Source organism: Macaca thibetana, chromosome 11, assembly GCF_024542745.1.
Source record: "Macaca thibetana thibetana isolate TM-01 chromosome 11, ASM2454274v1, whole genome shotgun sequence".
NCBI lineage: Eukaryota > Metazoa > Chordata > Mammalia > Primates > Cercopithecidae > Macaca > Macaca thibetana.
Genome location: NC_065588.1, coordinates 128,606,453 through 128,621,095, shown reverse-complemented (window position 1 = coordinate 128,621,095; position 14,643 = coordinate 128,606,453). Strand labels below are relative to the sequence as shown.

The following is a 14,643-nucleotide window of genomic DNA, read 5'->3' as shown; positions in this document are numbered from 1 at the left end:
GAGAAGCTCAAGGCCTGCAGGGCGGCCTTGGCCTTGACCGTGGCTGCGGGGGCCTTTGGCCGGCCTGCCATGGCATCTGGGGACAGTGTGAGGCTTTGCTGCTTCCTCTGACAGCTCCTGAGGCCTCGGAAGAAATGAAGCCCTCCATGGACATGGAAATTGTTTTGAGGCAAAATATTTCAGCAAAGATGAGAAGCTCCTCCTTCCTTACAACACACAGACTCTGCCTGCTCCTTGCTGGAGATGTGGCTTTCTTGCCTCTTTTTCAATCCCTGCCACCTTCCAGGCACCCAGTAGAAAGCCAAGAGGGGTGAATGAATGAGCCTGCGGCATCACCCACAATGGCACACCAGCTTATCCTCCCGCTCCACTCTGCAGATCCTGCCTTCACCACTGCTGTCCATGCGGCCTCTTCCTGGGGGATTTGCAGCTCCAAGGCACTCTCAATACATATCAGAAAAAATAAAACTAGCATACCAATGCATGATTTCACAGAGATGGGGCCAGGCTAAGTCAGCTGACATTTTAGAGTTATTACAGGAAGCATAGTACAGCTGGCAATCTGTTACACGTAGCTACACAGGCTGTGTACTTGCAGCTCCAAGCTGTGGTGTTCAGAGGCTGCCATTGACAAGGTTCTGTGGAGTTGAGCAGTGCACAACCTATGCAACTGCCCAGTGCAGCCCTGGTTCCTGGTACACAGTTAGGATGAAGCATGGGGGAGGTGGGCAAGTGACTCACTCGAGCTTGGGAAATGATGTTCAAGGCAACCACAGGGCTCCTTAGGTAAACGGATCTTTTTTCAGGGGAGAGGGGAGACAGGATCTCACTCTGTTGTCCAGGCTGGAGTGTAGTGGTACAATAGCCGCTCACTGCAGCCTCAACTTCCCAGGCTCCAGTGATCCTCCTGCCTCAGCCTCCCTAAGTGCTGGGATAACAGGCGTGAGCCAACTGATCTTTCTTAAACCTCTACACTAAGCTGAATTCAATGCAGGTCCTGTAATCTATTGGCGTTCAGCGTTTGGACGCTGTCTGGGCTGAGTGCTTCACCAGGCTCCAGGGACTCAAGTCCTGACGGCTGGAGGAGCAGCAGCCCCTCACCTTGGGCACAGGGACCTGAGTGCGCAGGGAGGAGGCACAGCAGGGAGGGGTGGCGGGGTCTCCCAGGCTCTCCTGGCTCATGGCCCCGCAGGCAGGGCTCAGGCCTGCACAGCGAGGTCCTCACGCCGCCATCTCTGCCTCCCAGGACCCCGGCCATGATCGGCTGCTCCTTCGTGGTGGACCGCGAGTACTTCGGAGACATTGGGCTGCTAGACCCTGGCATGGAGGTGTACGGTGGCGAGAACGTAGAACTGGGCATGAGGGTGAGTGTGGCCACGGTGTCCGGGGACAGAGTGAGGCTGAGTGAGGCCGTGGCATCTGAGGACAGGGTGAGGGCGAATGCGGCCGCGGTGTCTGGGGACAGGGTGAGGGTGAGTGAGGCCACGATGTCTGGGGACGGGGTGAGGGCAAATGAGGCCATAGCATCCGGGGACAGGATGGGGTGGGGGTGCGGGCGAGTGCGGCCGTGGTGTCTGGGGACAGGGTGAGGGTGAGTGAGGCCACGACGTCTGGGGACGGGGTGAGGGCGAATGAGGCCATAGCATCCGGGGACGGGACAGGGTGCGGGTGCGGGCGAGTGCGGCTGTGGCATCTGGGGATGGGGTGAAGGCAAGTGCGGGCACTGTCTAGGGACAGGGTGAGGTCCAGGACTCCTGCTCAGAGCACTGAGGCCTCTCCAGAGCCTGGGCTGAGGCAGCTGGAAGCCAAGCTGGGCAGCCAAGGCCCCCACGGTCCCTGAGCTGGAGTTGGGAACAGAGAGAACGGGCTACCCTGAGTCTCACTAGACGTTTGGTGGCAACGTTGCTGAGAAATTCTGTAGAATCACAAAAGATGGCATTTCCCACGTCTACTTTATTTTTCAAGCCCTGTGTGTTGCTGTTATGTGAATTGCCCCCAGGCGACAATGGATTGGGACCTTAGAAAAGTGGGTCCTTCGGCACAGAGGGCGGGGGCAGTGGTGGTGACCCCAAGCCGTCCTCTGTGCCTCTGTCTTGGCTCAGTGTGGAGGGTGCAGAGGGAGGTGGGGGTGCCTGGGGTCCCCATGAGGAGCCATGGCAGGGACCTGGGGTGCAGCCTGTGTAGTACTGGGGGGCCCTCGGGGTGCAGCTGGGAAGGCCTGTGTAGAACTGGGGGCCTGCGGAGGGCAGGTCTCAGCTCCACACCCCACACGTTCCAGGAACACAGGAGGCCCAGGCCAGCCCAGCAGGCTCCCCCTGGCTGCCCGCCCGGCCACCCAGTGAGGCCTGTCCCAGAGGGAGAACCATGAGCCTCCGCCCCTCCGTCCCACCCTCTTCCCCATTTCAAACCTCTCACGGTGGCTTAGGGAACTGATGGAAAGTTCTGGAAGAAGCTGAGTTACGAATGAGGGAATCCAGAGTGGCCGAGCTCGTTCTCCTCCTGGACTCCCTCAGCTCAGAATGGCCCTCGCCCTGCGGGGCAGGGGCTTCGTGGCACTGTGCTCAGGGCCCGGCTGCTCCAGAGGCCGGAGGCTGGTGCAGCCGCAGTGGGCAGGGAAGAAATGGAGGCGGTGGGCAGGCAGGGCCTGGGCTGTCTCAGTACCACCCACTCCTGCTCCAGGTGGAATGGGAGGTGGAGCTTGGAGTGGGCCCAGCGTCCTCCTCCAGGGACCCCTGTGGCCTCTGTGATTCCTGGGGTGGCAGAGGACAGACCGCAGGGGTCTGGAGACCTCACCCCGAGTCAGAGCCAGGAGACCTGGGCTCCGGGCCACCAGGGAGGAGGGAGACGGTGGGGAGGGGGATGAATTCCGTGCGGTTTGTGGGTGGAACGAGGGGGTGTAGGGGTCACAGGAGGCCCTGCAGTTGGGCCTGTGCAGCTGGGAAATAGCTGTGCCCACCGATGTGAGGAGACACTGCTTCCAGACGTGGAGCGCTAGGAGCCTGCAGGACCTGGGAATCCCCCACTTGTCACAGGACCAGCCCTGCGGCCCCCAGAGCCCCTGCCGGGCAGCGTGGATCTCAGGCTGCAGCTTAACCGGAGGGGGTGCTTGTTGCTGGCCAGGGTCACAGAGAGCCCCGAGCAGGCCCCAGGCACCGTCACTGTGCCGGAGAGGCCGGGGCACGAGGAGGGCCTGAGGTTCCACTCCGCCAGCGTGGCTCTGCTGCCCCATCTGCTTTCTGAGTATTTTGTGCAGAAAAGTTCAACACATCATTTTATTCTGAAAAGAGATAAAATTGGGTTTGGACTTAGAGATGGCGCGGCCCAATCTACCGCCTCCGTTGAGGGCTTCATCACACCAGGCAGGGCTCGGCGAGCCATGAAAGGAGGCTTGGTGAGAGCTGTGCAGGCCTCGTGGCAGAGGCTTTCAAAGGCTGTGTGTGGTGTGGGGTGCCGAGGATGCCGCTTGGAGAACCCCCTTCCTGCAGGGGTTGCTGTGAAGCTTTTGAGGCCGGGTGTGTGAGACTCGCTGGCAGCCAAGTCCCTGCCGTGAGCCAGGTGCTGCCCATGCAGTTTCTTTGCCCCCATGGCCCTGCAGGAGCCTGCCCGGGGTCAGTGAGCCCCCTTCACAGGGACCCCATGGAGGCAGAACGGGTGTGTCTGAGCCGGGGCACCCAGGCGGGAGCTAAGCCCCAGCTGGTCTGGGTCTGTCACCGCTAGTCAGCCCCATGTCTAACACAGAGGTGCTGCCCTGGAGGTCAGTGCAGGATTCGCAGATCCTGCGCATGTTCGTCTCGGGGGTGGCAGGAACAAAATAGCAAAGACTGCGGGGATTACAGCCACAGGGATTCATCCTCTCACTGCTCTGGAGTCTGGAAGGCTGAAATCCAGGCGGGGGCAGGGCCAGGCGGTCAGAGGCTCCGGGGAGGATCCATCCTACCCCTTCCAGCTTCAGGTGCTGCGGGCTGCCCAGCGTTCCCGGGTTCGCTGCACCAGGCACCGGCTGCCGTCTTCCCCCCGTGTCCGCCATCAACCTCCCTCCGGGCTTGTCTTCCCCTCTTTATAAGCGCACCAGTCACGCTGGACAGGGCCCACCCTGACAACCCCCTTTTAACTAGTTATCACGGCAGAGACCCTATTTCCAAATAAGATGACATTCTGAGTGTCGGGGGTTCAGCCTCCAGCATATTTTTTTAGGGCACAGTTTCTTCCTAATAGGGATGTGCTGTGTGTTGCTGTGTGGTTGTGATGAGTTAGGATCTGAGTAGGGAGCATTGGAGCCTCTGGAGGGACCCGGGGATGAAGGAGGAGACGCCGATTCTGTTTCCACCCTGCAGTCCTGAAGGTGAACTTCCTGAAGAAGTGGGAAGCCCGAGGAAGCAGCGTCCCGCCCAGGGGAAGCAGGGGGCTTGGCTCAGTGGCTCTGGGGACCCGAGAGTGGAGCCACGACAGAGGACTTGCCCTGTGCACTCGGGTTTCCCAGGCCCATGCCTGGGGACGCCCGAGCACGGAGGCCTTTCCTGGCTGTTCACCGCTAATCCCCTGGGTCTCCCGAGAGTCCTGGAGGGCAGTGGGTGCCATGACAGCCTCCGGGCCCCTCCAGGCTGGAGATCTGGGGGCCCAGGGTGCTGGGTCCAGTCCCGGGAGACACAGAAGCCTGTGAGACGTGGTGCAACCAACCAGATAGGACCACCTGACCACGGCTCACAGGAGCGGCCTTGAAGGCCACAGAGGCTGTCACCAAATACTCTAGCCTGTGGGTCCAGCCCGGAAAACGTGCGGTCACATGGGACATGTGGAGAAGGGACCTGTAACATGGACGCAGGTACATTCAGATGCGGAGAAGGGACCTATAACGTGGCACATTCAGATGCGGAGAAGGGACCTGTAACGTGGCACATTCAGATGCGGAGAAGGGACCTGTAACGTGGCACATTCAGATGTGGAGAAGGGACCTGTAACGTGGCACATTCAGATGTGGAGAAGGGACGTGTAACGTGGACGCAGGCACATTCAGTTACAAGCACTTGGGGGTTCCTAACGCCAACAGCGGGAAGAAGACACAGTGAAAAATGGCGGTGGCACCGTCTCTGCGGCGCTTCAGTGCAGGCGCTTCACCTGGTGTTTGTGAATCCTGGCTCACACCAGGTCCCTGAACACCAACCAGTGCCTGGGTCCATCTGGTGCCTGACCCAGGAGAGACGCGGCAGCCTCGAGTCTGACCACGTCACTGCGCCATGCACACACTGTGTGGACAGGGCCTTCCCAGGCGGCCACCAGACACACCCGACCCGCAGGCTCTCCCACTGCATGGCCCGCACGCTCCTCGTCCGTGCACCCTGACTGCAGAGACAGTGCCTGGCACCTCCGCCGTGAGTCTGGGCCGGCCTGAGCGACCGTCCACTGTAGGGCTCAGCTGGCTCCATGCCAAGTGACTCTCGAGGCTGGGCCGTAATCCACACACAGCCTCCGCCTCGTGCTCCCGGATGCCCTCCTGTGAGGAAGCCCATCAGCCAGGTAGAGACGGGACCAGGGGTTCTGCCCCGCCCTCGCCAAGGTCACAGCCGACAGCCAGAAGGACACGAAGGAGCTTCCAGGGGATTCTGGCCCCAGCCTCCAAGTCTTCCCAGCAGAAGCGCAGACGCCACAGGCAAGACGTCGTCCCCGCTCTGGCCTTTCCAAGCGTGTGACCCACAGAATCCGTGCTCCTAACAGGAGCGGCAGATGCGTCCGGCCCCATGGTCCAGACAGCTCGTTAGGCGGCAGCAGCTCATCCAGACGCATCCATTTCGGACCCGCCCTCAGCAAGCAGCTCCCACCCTGGGTGGGTGGGTGGGGGACCCAGGGGAACAGAGGGCCTCCCACAGGGCGCAGCCCTCCCACTGCTCTGCCTCTGCCTGAGACAGTTTCCGTCGGTGTAAATGGGGCCGCAGCCTGCCCCACGGAGGGCAGGAGAGTCACAAGGCACATAAACCATGGTCCCACAGCACCTGCCACGGTGTGAACTAACCGGCATTCGTGTCACCCAACAGCGGGTGTGGACGATGTGCCAGGCCCCACCCGAGTGCCTTTCCTTCCGGACCCCGGCTAATCCTCCCCACGCCCCTGGGCAGATGGGCCCCATCACGTTCCCACTTCACAGAAGAGAAAATCGCGTCTGAGGAGGCTGAGCTGGGAATGTCCCCGGAGCAGGACTCCTGGCCCAGGAATCCCCGAGCAGCATCTGCTTTTGGCACCGCGGTGGCAGAGGCGGCTCCTGCAGCGAACGGAGACGTAACGGCCCTCAGGCCAGGCCGCACCTCCAGGGACTGTGTCGTGTGAGGCTTGAGCTCGGCCAGCCTTCTGCTTCTTTGTTTTTTATTTTGGAGGTTATGGGATTTTTATTTTGGAGGTTCGTTTGGTTTCCTTTGTGTTTTGCCCATGGGGCTTCTATTCACAGAAAAGATTTAAGGCAAGTTTTAAAAATTTATATATAGTTTATTAAGTTGCACCTTTCAAAACCTATGTGCTGTAAGCTTGCCGTTCACCTTAAAGATTGTATTATCATGGAAACAAATTCAATCAATAAAACGGCCTCTTTCCCCGTGGCTACGATTGTTTGACTCAGGTTGGGCAGATTAAATAATACCGTGAGGCCGGGCACCGTGGCTCCCACCTGTAATCCCAGCACTGTGGGAGCCCGAGGCAGGCGCATCACGAGGTCAGAAGTTCGAGACCACCCTGACCAATATGGTAAAACCCTATCTGTTCTAAAAATACAAAAATTAACCAGTGGTGGTGGTGCATGCCTGTAATCCCAGCTACTTGGGAGGCTGAGGCAGGAGAATCGCTTGAACCCGGGAGGTGGAAATTGCAGTGAGCTGAGATTGCGCCACTGCACTCCAGTCTGGGTGACAGAGTGAGAATCCATCTCAAAAAATGTATAATAAAATAAAATAATAATACCGTGAAACAGCAATTTACTGCTTTTGTGCCTTTAGTTAATTAAAGTCCCTGGAGCCTGTTAAAAACGGCACTCAAAAATGTAATGTTTATTTTAATCATTTTGAATACCTGATTTCATACCAGAAATCCCCCCGACCAAGTGCTTTAAAAATTCTAGTTTAGTAAATTGAATTGAGACCAGATCTGGAATTCTGTGAAGCACGTCAGGACTGTTTGTAGGTGCCTTTAATCCTCTCATCCTGTCTGATTTTAAATTGCACATCTAGAATCAATCCTCAATTACACATTTTTTTAATGGAAGCTGGAAGTTAATCTGGCAGGCTCTTTAATATTCTGACTTCCCTTAACTGTTGTGATCGTTAAACACCAGACCTCAGCTGTGGATTGAACACAGCCACGTGGGTGTCGGCTTCTCTCACCATCTCCCCCGATGCTCACCCTGCAGGGCAGGAGGCCAGCCAGCGGGTCAGGGGCCTAAGAAAGCCGAGGCCCTCAGAGGGACAGAGCGCACTGCAGAGACTGAGGAGGACAGCCTGAGGAGGGTGCCGGGGACGGGCAGCACACAGCCACCACCGAGGCTGGAGAGTGAGGGAGGACGGGAGCCCTGGGGTGGAGGGCACCCAGCAGATGTGGTCCTGGGGACAGAGCCACTGTCAGCAGAAGACAACTGACCTATACAGGAGGGGCCCAGGGGAGAAATGCCCCCATCTCCCCCTCCAAACAAAATTGGCTCCGTGGGCCAAACCCAGCTGCAGTGAGAGGCCAGGAGGCTGGGTCACGGGCACATCCCAGGCTCAGAGCAAAGCCGGGACGACAGTGAACCCGTGTGGCGGGCGAGGGTCAGGGACCCCGGCTGCAGCCGTCGGAGAGCTTCCCTCCAGTCTCCATGACACAGGGGCCTTTCTTTTTTTCTTTTTTTATATTTTGAGACAGAGTCTCGCCCTGTCACCCAGGCTGGAGTGCAGTGGCGCGATCTCGGCTCACTGCAAGCTCCGCCTCCCGGGTTCAAGTGATTCTCCTGCCTCAGCCTCCTGAGTAGCTGGGACTACAGGCGCGCACCACCACGCCCGGTTAATTTTTGTACTTTTAGTAGAGACGAGGTTTCACCATGTCGGTCAGGCTGGTCTCGAACTCCTGAGCTCAGGTGATCCACCCGCCTTGGCCTCCCACAGTGCTGGGATTCCAGGTGTGAGCCACTGCGCCTGGCCAGCATAGGGGCCTTTCTGACAGCCTGACTCCTCCGAGGGGCGGGGCAGCCTGTGTCACCACTGGTTCTTTCCACCTTCATCCTCTGACAAGGCACAGCTGTGGCCACGCCGGGCGTTTGCTCTTCCCCCAGCTGACCTCCTGACCTCCCCGACCTCTCCCCCAACCTCTCCCCCAACCTCCCCCCACCTCTCCCCGACCTCTCCCCCCCCGCCTCTCCCCCCACCTCTCCCCCGTCCTGGGGGCGTGGCAGTTTTCACCCTGGTGTTCTGTCTGGCAGTCAGAGGTTGCTATACGGTGGGAGACAGGCTGAGAACCAGAACCCGGTTCTCCCTGCGAGGGACGGGCAACTCACCTGTCCCCATCACCACACCCCCCCTCCAGCCTCATCTCCACATCCCCCGTCCAGCCCCATCTCCACTCCCCTCATCCAGACCCATCACCACGCCCCGCTGTCCAGCCCCAGCCCTGCCGGGCTCTCAGATGCTGACTGCCGCTTTCCAGTCCCCCAGCTCCTTCCCTGCTCCCAACTTGTGTGCTTGGCCTGTGGAGGCACCTCAGGCTGTTGGAAGCTGCACTGTGGTCCGAGTGGCTGGCCCCCGAGGCCACACACTGCTAGTGTCGAGAACTGCACATTGCCGCCCCTGAGGTTGCACTGCCCCCGTCTGTCCCCATGACCCTGACCACACATCCTTAAAGCTTCCCTTCATTAACGTCTTTCCCGTTGAGCCCAGTGGGGTGAACTTTCTTTCTTGTGGGATGTGGCGGACACGGGACTCTTCCAATAAATATTTAGGATGCAAAGCTGGCAAGGGACGGTGATTGACGGGTGATTGGCCGGTGATTGATGGGTGATTGACGGGTGATTGGCCGGTCATTGACGGGTGATTGATGGGTGGGCTGCGACGGTGGCCGAGTCCCAGTCCCCTGGTGGGCAGGGCCTTCATAGGGACGGAATGCTGGCTGGTGCTTGGTGGTGCGTGGTGGTGCGTGGGGGAGAGCCGCGATGGACACGTGGAGGTCAGGGGCCCTGGGACAGCCAGGTGGGGCTCACAGTTAGGGTTAAAGCCTGAGGGGCAGAGTGGGGGCTGTGCAGAAGCCATTTGAGGGGATGACGGAGGCGGGAGAAATAGAAATAGAACCGGGGCCTCGTGGGAGCCAGGCAAGGAGACACGCGGCGTCTGGGAAGGACCAACAACACCAGAGCTGCCCCTATGAACCCAACTCTGTTTCCCCAAAGAGTGGACGCCCTACCTTCAGGTCTGCGAGGTGGGGCCCCCACCTGAGGCCCTCTGGTCTGTTGAAGGAGAAGTTGGCATGAGGGGAGGCGCTGCCCACCCAGGACGTCGCCGTGCAGGTGCCTAGGGGCTGATGGAGACAAAGGGTGGGGAGACCTTGTGGCCCCGGGACCTGCAGCTGAGCCCCAGGCGGACGGGAGACAGGTGCGCACCAGCCCTGGGGGGACGGGAGCTCTGGCATCGGAAGACGAGTGGGAATTCTCCCCTGGGAGCTGGAGAGCGTTGCAGGTAGAACAGCAAAGGAGTCGAGGCCTCCACAAGAGAGAGCTCCGGAGGGTGGGGAGGACGGGACACTGAGGCCACTGTGGGCACGGACGGCCCCGAGAAGGGTGTGTGGTGTGTGTGTAAATATGTATAGATCATACTGCACATTCCACTTCTGCTGGTGATCAGGTTCTGGGAACTTGCCAGGACACAGAAGGGTTCCAGCAAGATAAGGTAAATTATAAACAGAATAAAAGAGAAAGAAAAACACAGCAGAGAGTGAAGGGGAGCAGGTCCGAGGCCCACAGAACGCAGCCGAGCCCAAGGCCACGCACAGAGTCCACAGCCGAGCCCCAGGGCCACGCCAGGCCGGCAGCAGCAGTGCCAATGACTGGAGTGAGCGTCGTCCAGGGTCCAAGATGGGCACAGCTATACTTGCCCCGTTCTGAGGGCTGGTTCTGAGGCCATGTCTGCGCTGAACGAGCGGAGGCTGGAAGCCAAAGGGTCCCTTTCACCAGCCACTCGGCCAGCATGGCGTGTTCAGTGGGGTCTCCCTGCAGCCCTGGAGCCTGCAGGCCAGAGGCAAGGGCTGGGCCAGGGCTGCAGGGAGGGGCACGGTGACCCCCAGGCTGACGGCGGCGCCCGACTTGGCCGTATTCCACATCCCTGTCCTGTAGGGCGACCACCCCACTCAACCCCGCCGTTTAGGGAGGGGTTCCTCTCAAGCAACCTCCCCTAAATACACTTGTTCTCAGTGGAGCATCTGTTGAATATTAAACGGCAATGATTTAAGACCACACATCCTGATGGGCCCCAAGGGGAGAGGTTCTGTAAACTGCCCAAGGACTGTGGATCTTCCTGCTTTTAGAGCGGCCGGCCGGGGTCGGGGAGCCTCTCCGAACCTCTGATCACTCCTCTCCCCACAGACACCAGACGGCCTCGCAGCAGCAGGGCAGCTCCCGGGCAGGCGGCTGCGTGAGGCCAGGCCCCTCACAAGAGAAGGATTCTTCTCTCTGTGTCTCCCTCTCTCTGTCGTCTTCCTGTCTCTCTGTGTCACTGTCTCTCTGTGTCACTGTCTCTCTGTGTCACTGTCTCTCTGTGTCACTGTCTCTCTGTGTCACTGTCTCTCTTTGTCTCTGTTTTTCTTTGCGTCTCTGTCTCTGCCTCTCAGTCTCTGTCTTATTCTCTGTGTCTGTCTCTCTGTCTCCCCCAGTCTTTTTGTCTCTGTCTCAGTCTCTATGTCTCTTTGTCTGTCTCTTTGTCTCTGAATCTCTGTGTCTGTGTCTCTGTCTCTTTTTCTGTCTCTTTGTCTCGATCTCTGTCAGTCTTTCAGTCTCTCTCTCTGCCTCTCTGACTCTCTCTGTCTCTCTGTCTCTGTCTCTCTGTCTCTCTGTCTCTCTCTGCCTGTCCCCCACCCCCACATAGCTCCTGGGGTCTGACAGACGTCAATGCAGTGTAGCCTGCACCCCCACATGAAGATAAAAAATTCTCCCTCATCCTGAAAAGTACCCCCGTTCTCTTCTAAGCTTTCTGATTATTTCAAGAGGAAATTTTAGGCCGGGTTCTAGAGCGCCTCTGACGCTGCACAGTCTCAGACTGTGGTATCCAACCACTGTAACTGCGGTGTGTATTTTATGGTATTTATTTGTACAGTTTTCTCTCATTTTTGGCAAGAGATAATGGTCCACTCCTAAGGCAGTGATAAGGAGTTTCCTGTTAAAATTCACGCAGTTACCCTCTGGGTGGACGTGAAGACGTGTGTTAGGTAAATGGTAGCACGTCCCCCGGCGGACGGCCTGCAGATGAGGGGGCGGAGGAATCGGGCTGTCGTTCTCCTGGCCCTTCCCACAGCCTCGGGGAGGAGCTGAAGCCCAGAGAGGCTGAGTGACCTGCCCAGGGCCACACAGCAGATGGATGTGAGACTCACACTCAGGCCGGCCCAACTCCGCCTTCCACTGGCCCAGGTGCAGGTCAGCCAGGCCAGGAGCCCCCATCCCTAGGGCAGCCCCTCCCCGTGCCGAGGCCCCGCCCTCTGGTCTGTCCTGGGCACCTGCACACCGTGGTCCCTCCAGCACCAGCAGTGGCGTGACATCCAGGAGGCCTTGACACCGTTGCCCCTGCGGCTCCTGCCCCGGCCTCCACTCCCCCTGACAGGAAGCCATAGCGGGGTTACAAGTGCACTGTCTCCACGTCCTCCTGCCCGGCCCCTCCTGAAGCCCCCCATCCAGCTCTGTCCCCCTCGCCAGGGACCCCAGAGCTACCTGCAAAGGGCTGTCCTCGGTCTCCACCATAAGGGACTCAGCAGCCGGCCGAGTCCCTCGTGGGCTGTGGGATGACGCCCCCTCTCTCCTGGGTCCTGGGCAGCCCCTGCCCGCGTCCTCAGCCTTGTGTTGGACAGGCTGGTTTCCGTAAGATCATGACTGTCCTTCAAGTCACCGGGTTGTGGAATTCGTGGCAGACGGCAGCCATGGGAAACGCATACGACCTCCACCTGACCTTGGCTCACCCACTCCAGCATCGCAGCCCGGCTCCCTGTCTGCTGGGGTCACGGATGTTTCCTGAGCGCGTGGGTCTGGGCTGCACGCTGGGGAGCGGTGGAGGCCCTGAAGCTGGAGGGCAGCACGAGCAGGCCTGGCGTGGGAGTCCCTCGTGCAGAGGTTTTGGGTCACTTGCCACGGATGTAGAGTCCCACCCCCCAACCTCCACCACAGGCCTGGCAGAGGCCTCCCAGCTCGGGTCAAGCGCTGTCCTGGGCTTGCTTCCATGCCATGTGGTGAGGCTGTGTCAGGCCCCACCAACTCTGCACAGGTGGCCCCGAACTGAGTAGATATTTCCTTTGCCTGAGCACAGGGGAGGGGACCCCACCCACCACCCACCACCCACCACCCACCATACTGGGCAGCTCCTGCAGAGGCAGCTGTGGGCAGGTGTGAGCGGGTGTGTGGTGTGAGCAGGTATATGCAGTTGTGAGCAAACATAGGTAGGTGTGGGCAGCTGTACGCAGGTGTCAGCAGGTGTGGGCAGCTGTGTGCAGGTGAAAACAGGTGTGAGCAGGTGTGTGCAGGTGAAAACAGGTGTGGGCAGGTGTGAGCAGCTGTGAACAGCCACAAGCAGGTGTCAGAAGGTGTAGGCAGGTGCGAGCAGTTGTGAACTGGTGTGGACAGGTGTGAGCAGGTGTGGACGGGTGTGAGCAGGTGTGGACGGGTGTGAGCAGGTGTGGACGGGTGTGAGCAGGGGGCCTGGGGCAGCCGAGGGTACATGGGGGATACAGGAGCTCCATGTGAAGGCAGTCAGACTCTGGGTCAGGACACAGCCGACCAGCCCTGGGTCCCACTCTGCCTGCACAGCCTCAGCAGCCACAGTCCTGAGAGACCTGGCCGCTCCATGCTGGGGTCAGGGCCGCCCTGGGCTCCTGGTGAGATGGAGGAGAATCCAGTGGAGAAGAGGACCTGGGTGGAATCCCATGGCCCATGGAGCACCCTGAGATCCAGGACTCACGGGTTACCAGACGGGATGAGGAGAACAGCCATGGGGCCTGCGAGAGGAAGCCAGGCTGTGGGAGGCCACACGACCAGTGCCCACACGGCTTTCCTGTCCTGATGCCACAAAGGCTGTGGCTGCACCAACCCTGGGCAAACGCTCATGCCCAGGATAGACCACAGGGATCACCACTGACTTGAAATTGGGGGCACAGCAAGACAGACACAGGAGACCCCCAGGAGGTGTGGCTGGCAGAGGCCAGGCTTGATGCCCTGAAACCTTGCACCTTTCGAGGCCGGGTGATCTTCAGGATGGCTTTGGTTTTCGCTGATTCTTTTAACTAGGTACAGATAGGGGTGAACTCTTTTGAAGGAAATCAAAGTGCAAGTTTGGAACTTGAAGGTAAAGATAGAAGAAAGGAAAGAAAGTGGGAAGGAAGGGAGGGGAAAGGGCTGGGGCAGGGAGAGACGCCGTCCCCCCACGTCTGTGATAATTTCGCAGAGCTGACTGCCTGGCAGCCATGGTGACAGGTGCCGCGGGGCCTCGGGGAAGTCTGCAGAGGCTGTGCTGTCTTCCCCTTCGGTTCCGAGGCCCCCTCCGGAGACATCAGGCCTGGAGCCCACAGCCCCCACACTGGATGTGGCTCCCTTGGCCCTGACCCAGGCCCACCGCGTCCCCCACCCCAGGGCCGTGGCCCCCACCCGCTCCCCACCAGCCGCCTGTCCTGCTGGAGCTTGGAGGCAGCTGGCTGAAGATTTGTGGGACTGTCATTGCTGATTTATTCACGAGATCAATGCCTAGGGGAGGGAGGCTGGCATTTGCTTGTATTCAAAAGGCCCATCTGACCTTGAATTCCAGCCCAGGAGACCTCCCGCCCTGTCCCGAGGGTTGAACTCCAGCCCAGGGGACCTCCCGCCCTGTCCCGAGGGTTGAACTCCAGCCCAGAGGACCCTCCCGCCCTGTCCCGAGGAGCTGGCCGCCAGGGCCACAGGGGCGGAGGGGCAGCCAGGGACACAGGCCCCGGCTGAGCGACTGGCTCTGGCTGCCATGGGGTGGGTGGCAGGGCGGGGTCTCCCCCTTCCCCGACTCCACACTGACCACCCTGGCGGGGCACTTTGAGGGGTTTGGAAACAGATCGGGTACCTTTCCCCACCTCTGAGCTGTGCCCCAGCTTCTCTTTCTCTTCTGAGCACCAGTTCCCGCAGCTGGCACCCCCAACACTCTCTCCCTCTGCTCTCTCCTCCTATCCACCTCTCCTCTAGGACCCTGGGTTCAAATCTTGGCTCTACCCCACACGGTTTGTTCTTTGGCACATTTTGGAAACTGCCTGATTCCCAGTCTCCGGGTCTTGGCTCCAATGACCACACCGTGCACAGCGCCCCCCACACCCGGCTCCTCACTCCTCCTCCAGCTCTGTCCTCTGCCCCACACACTCAGAGTTTGCAGGCCAGCTCCATGCTGTCCCTCTCACGCCATCAAGTGTGTGGCACTAGGGGCTCCACGCTGTCTCCTC

The 14,643-nt window shown here is 59.6% G+C and overlaps 1 protein-coding gene across 3 annotated transcripts in view; it reads left to right on the top strand.

Annotated features, from left to right (window-relative positions):
* The window catches only part of GALNT9 (polypeptide N-acetylgalactosaminyltransferase 9), a 121,687-nt gene that overhangs the window by 72,713 nt on the left and 34,331 nt on the right, over positions 1-14,643 (top strand). For 2 of the 3 annotated variants that reach the window (XM_050747774.1, XM_050747775.1), the window contains one exon: positions 1,247-1,364. The exons of the other annotated variant lie outside the window; for it this stretch is intronic. In XM_050747774.1, the coding sequence (XP_050603731.1) occupies positions 1,247-1,364 (118 nt within the window). The remainder of the gene's footprint in view (positions 1-1,246; positions 1,365-14,643) is intronic. 3 annotated transcript variants of the gene reach the window in all.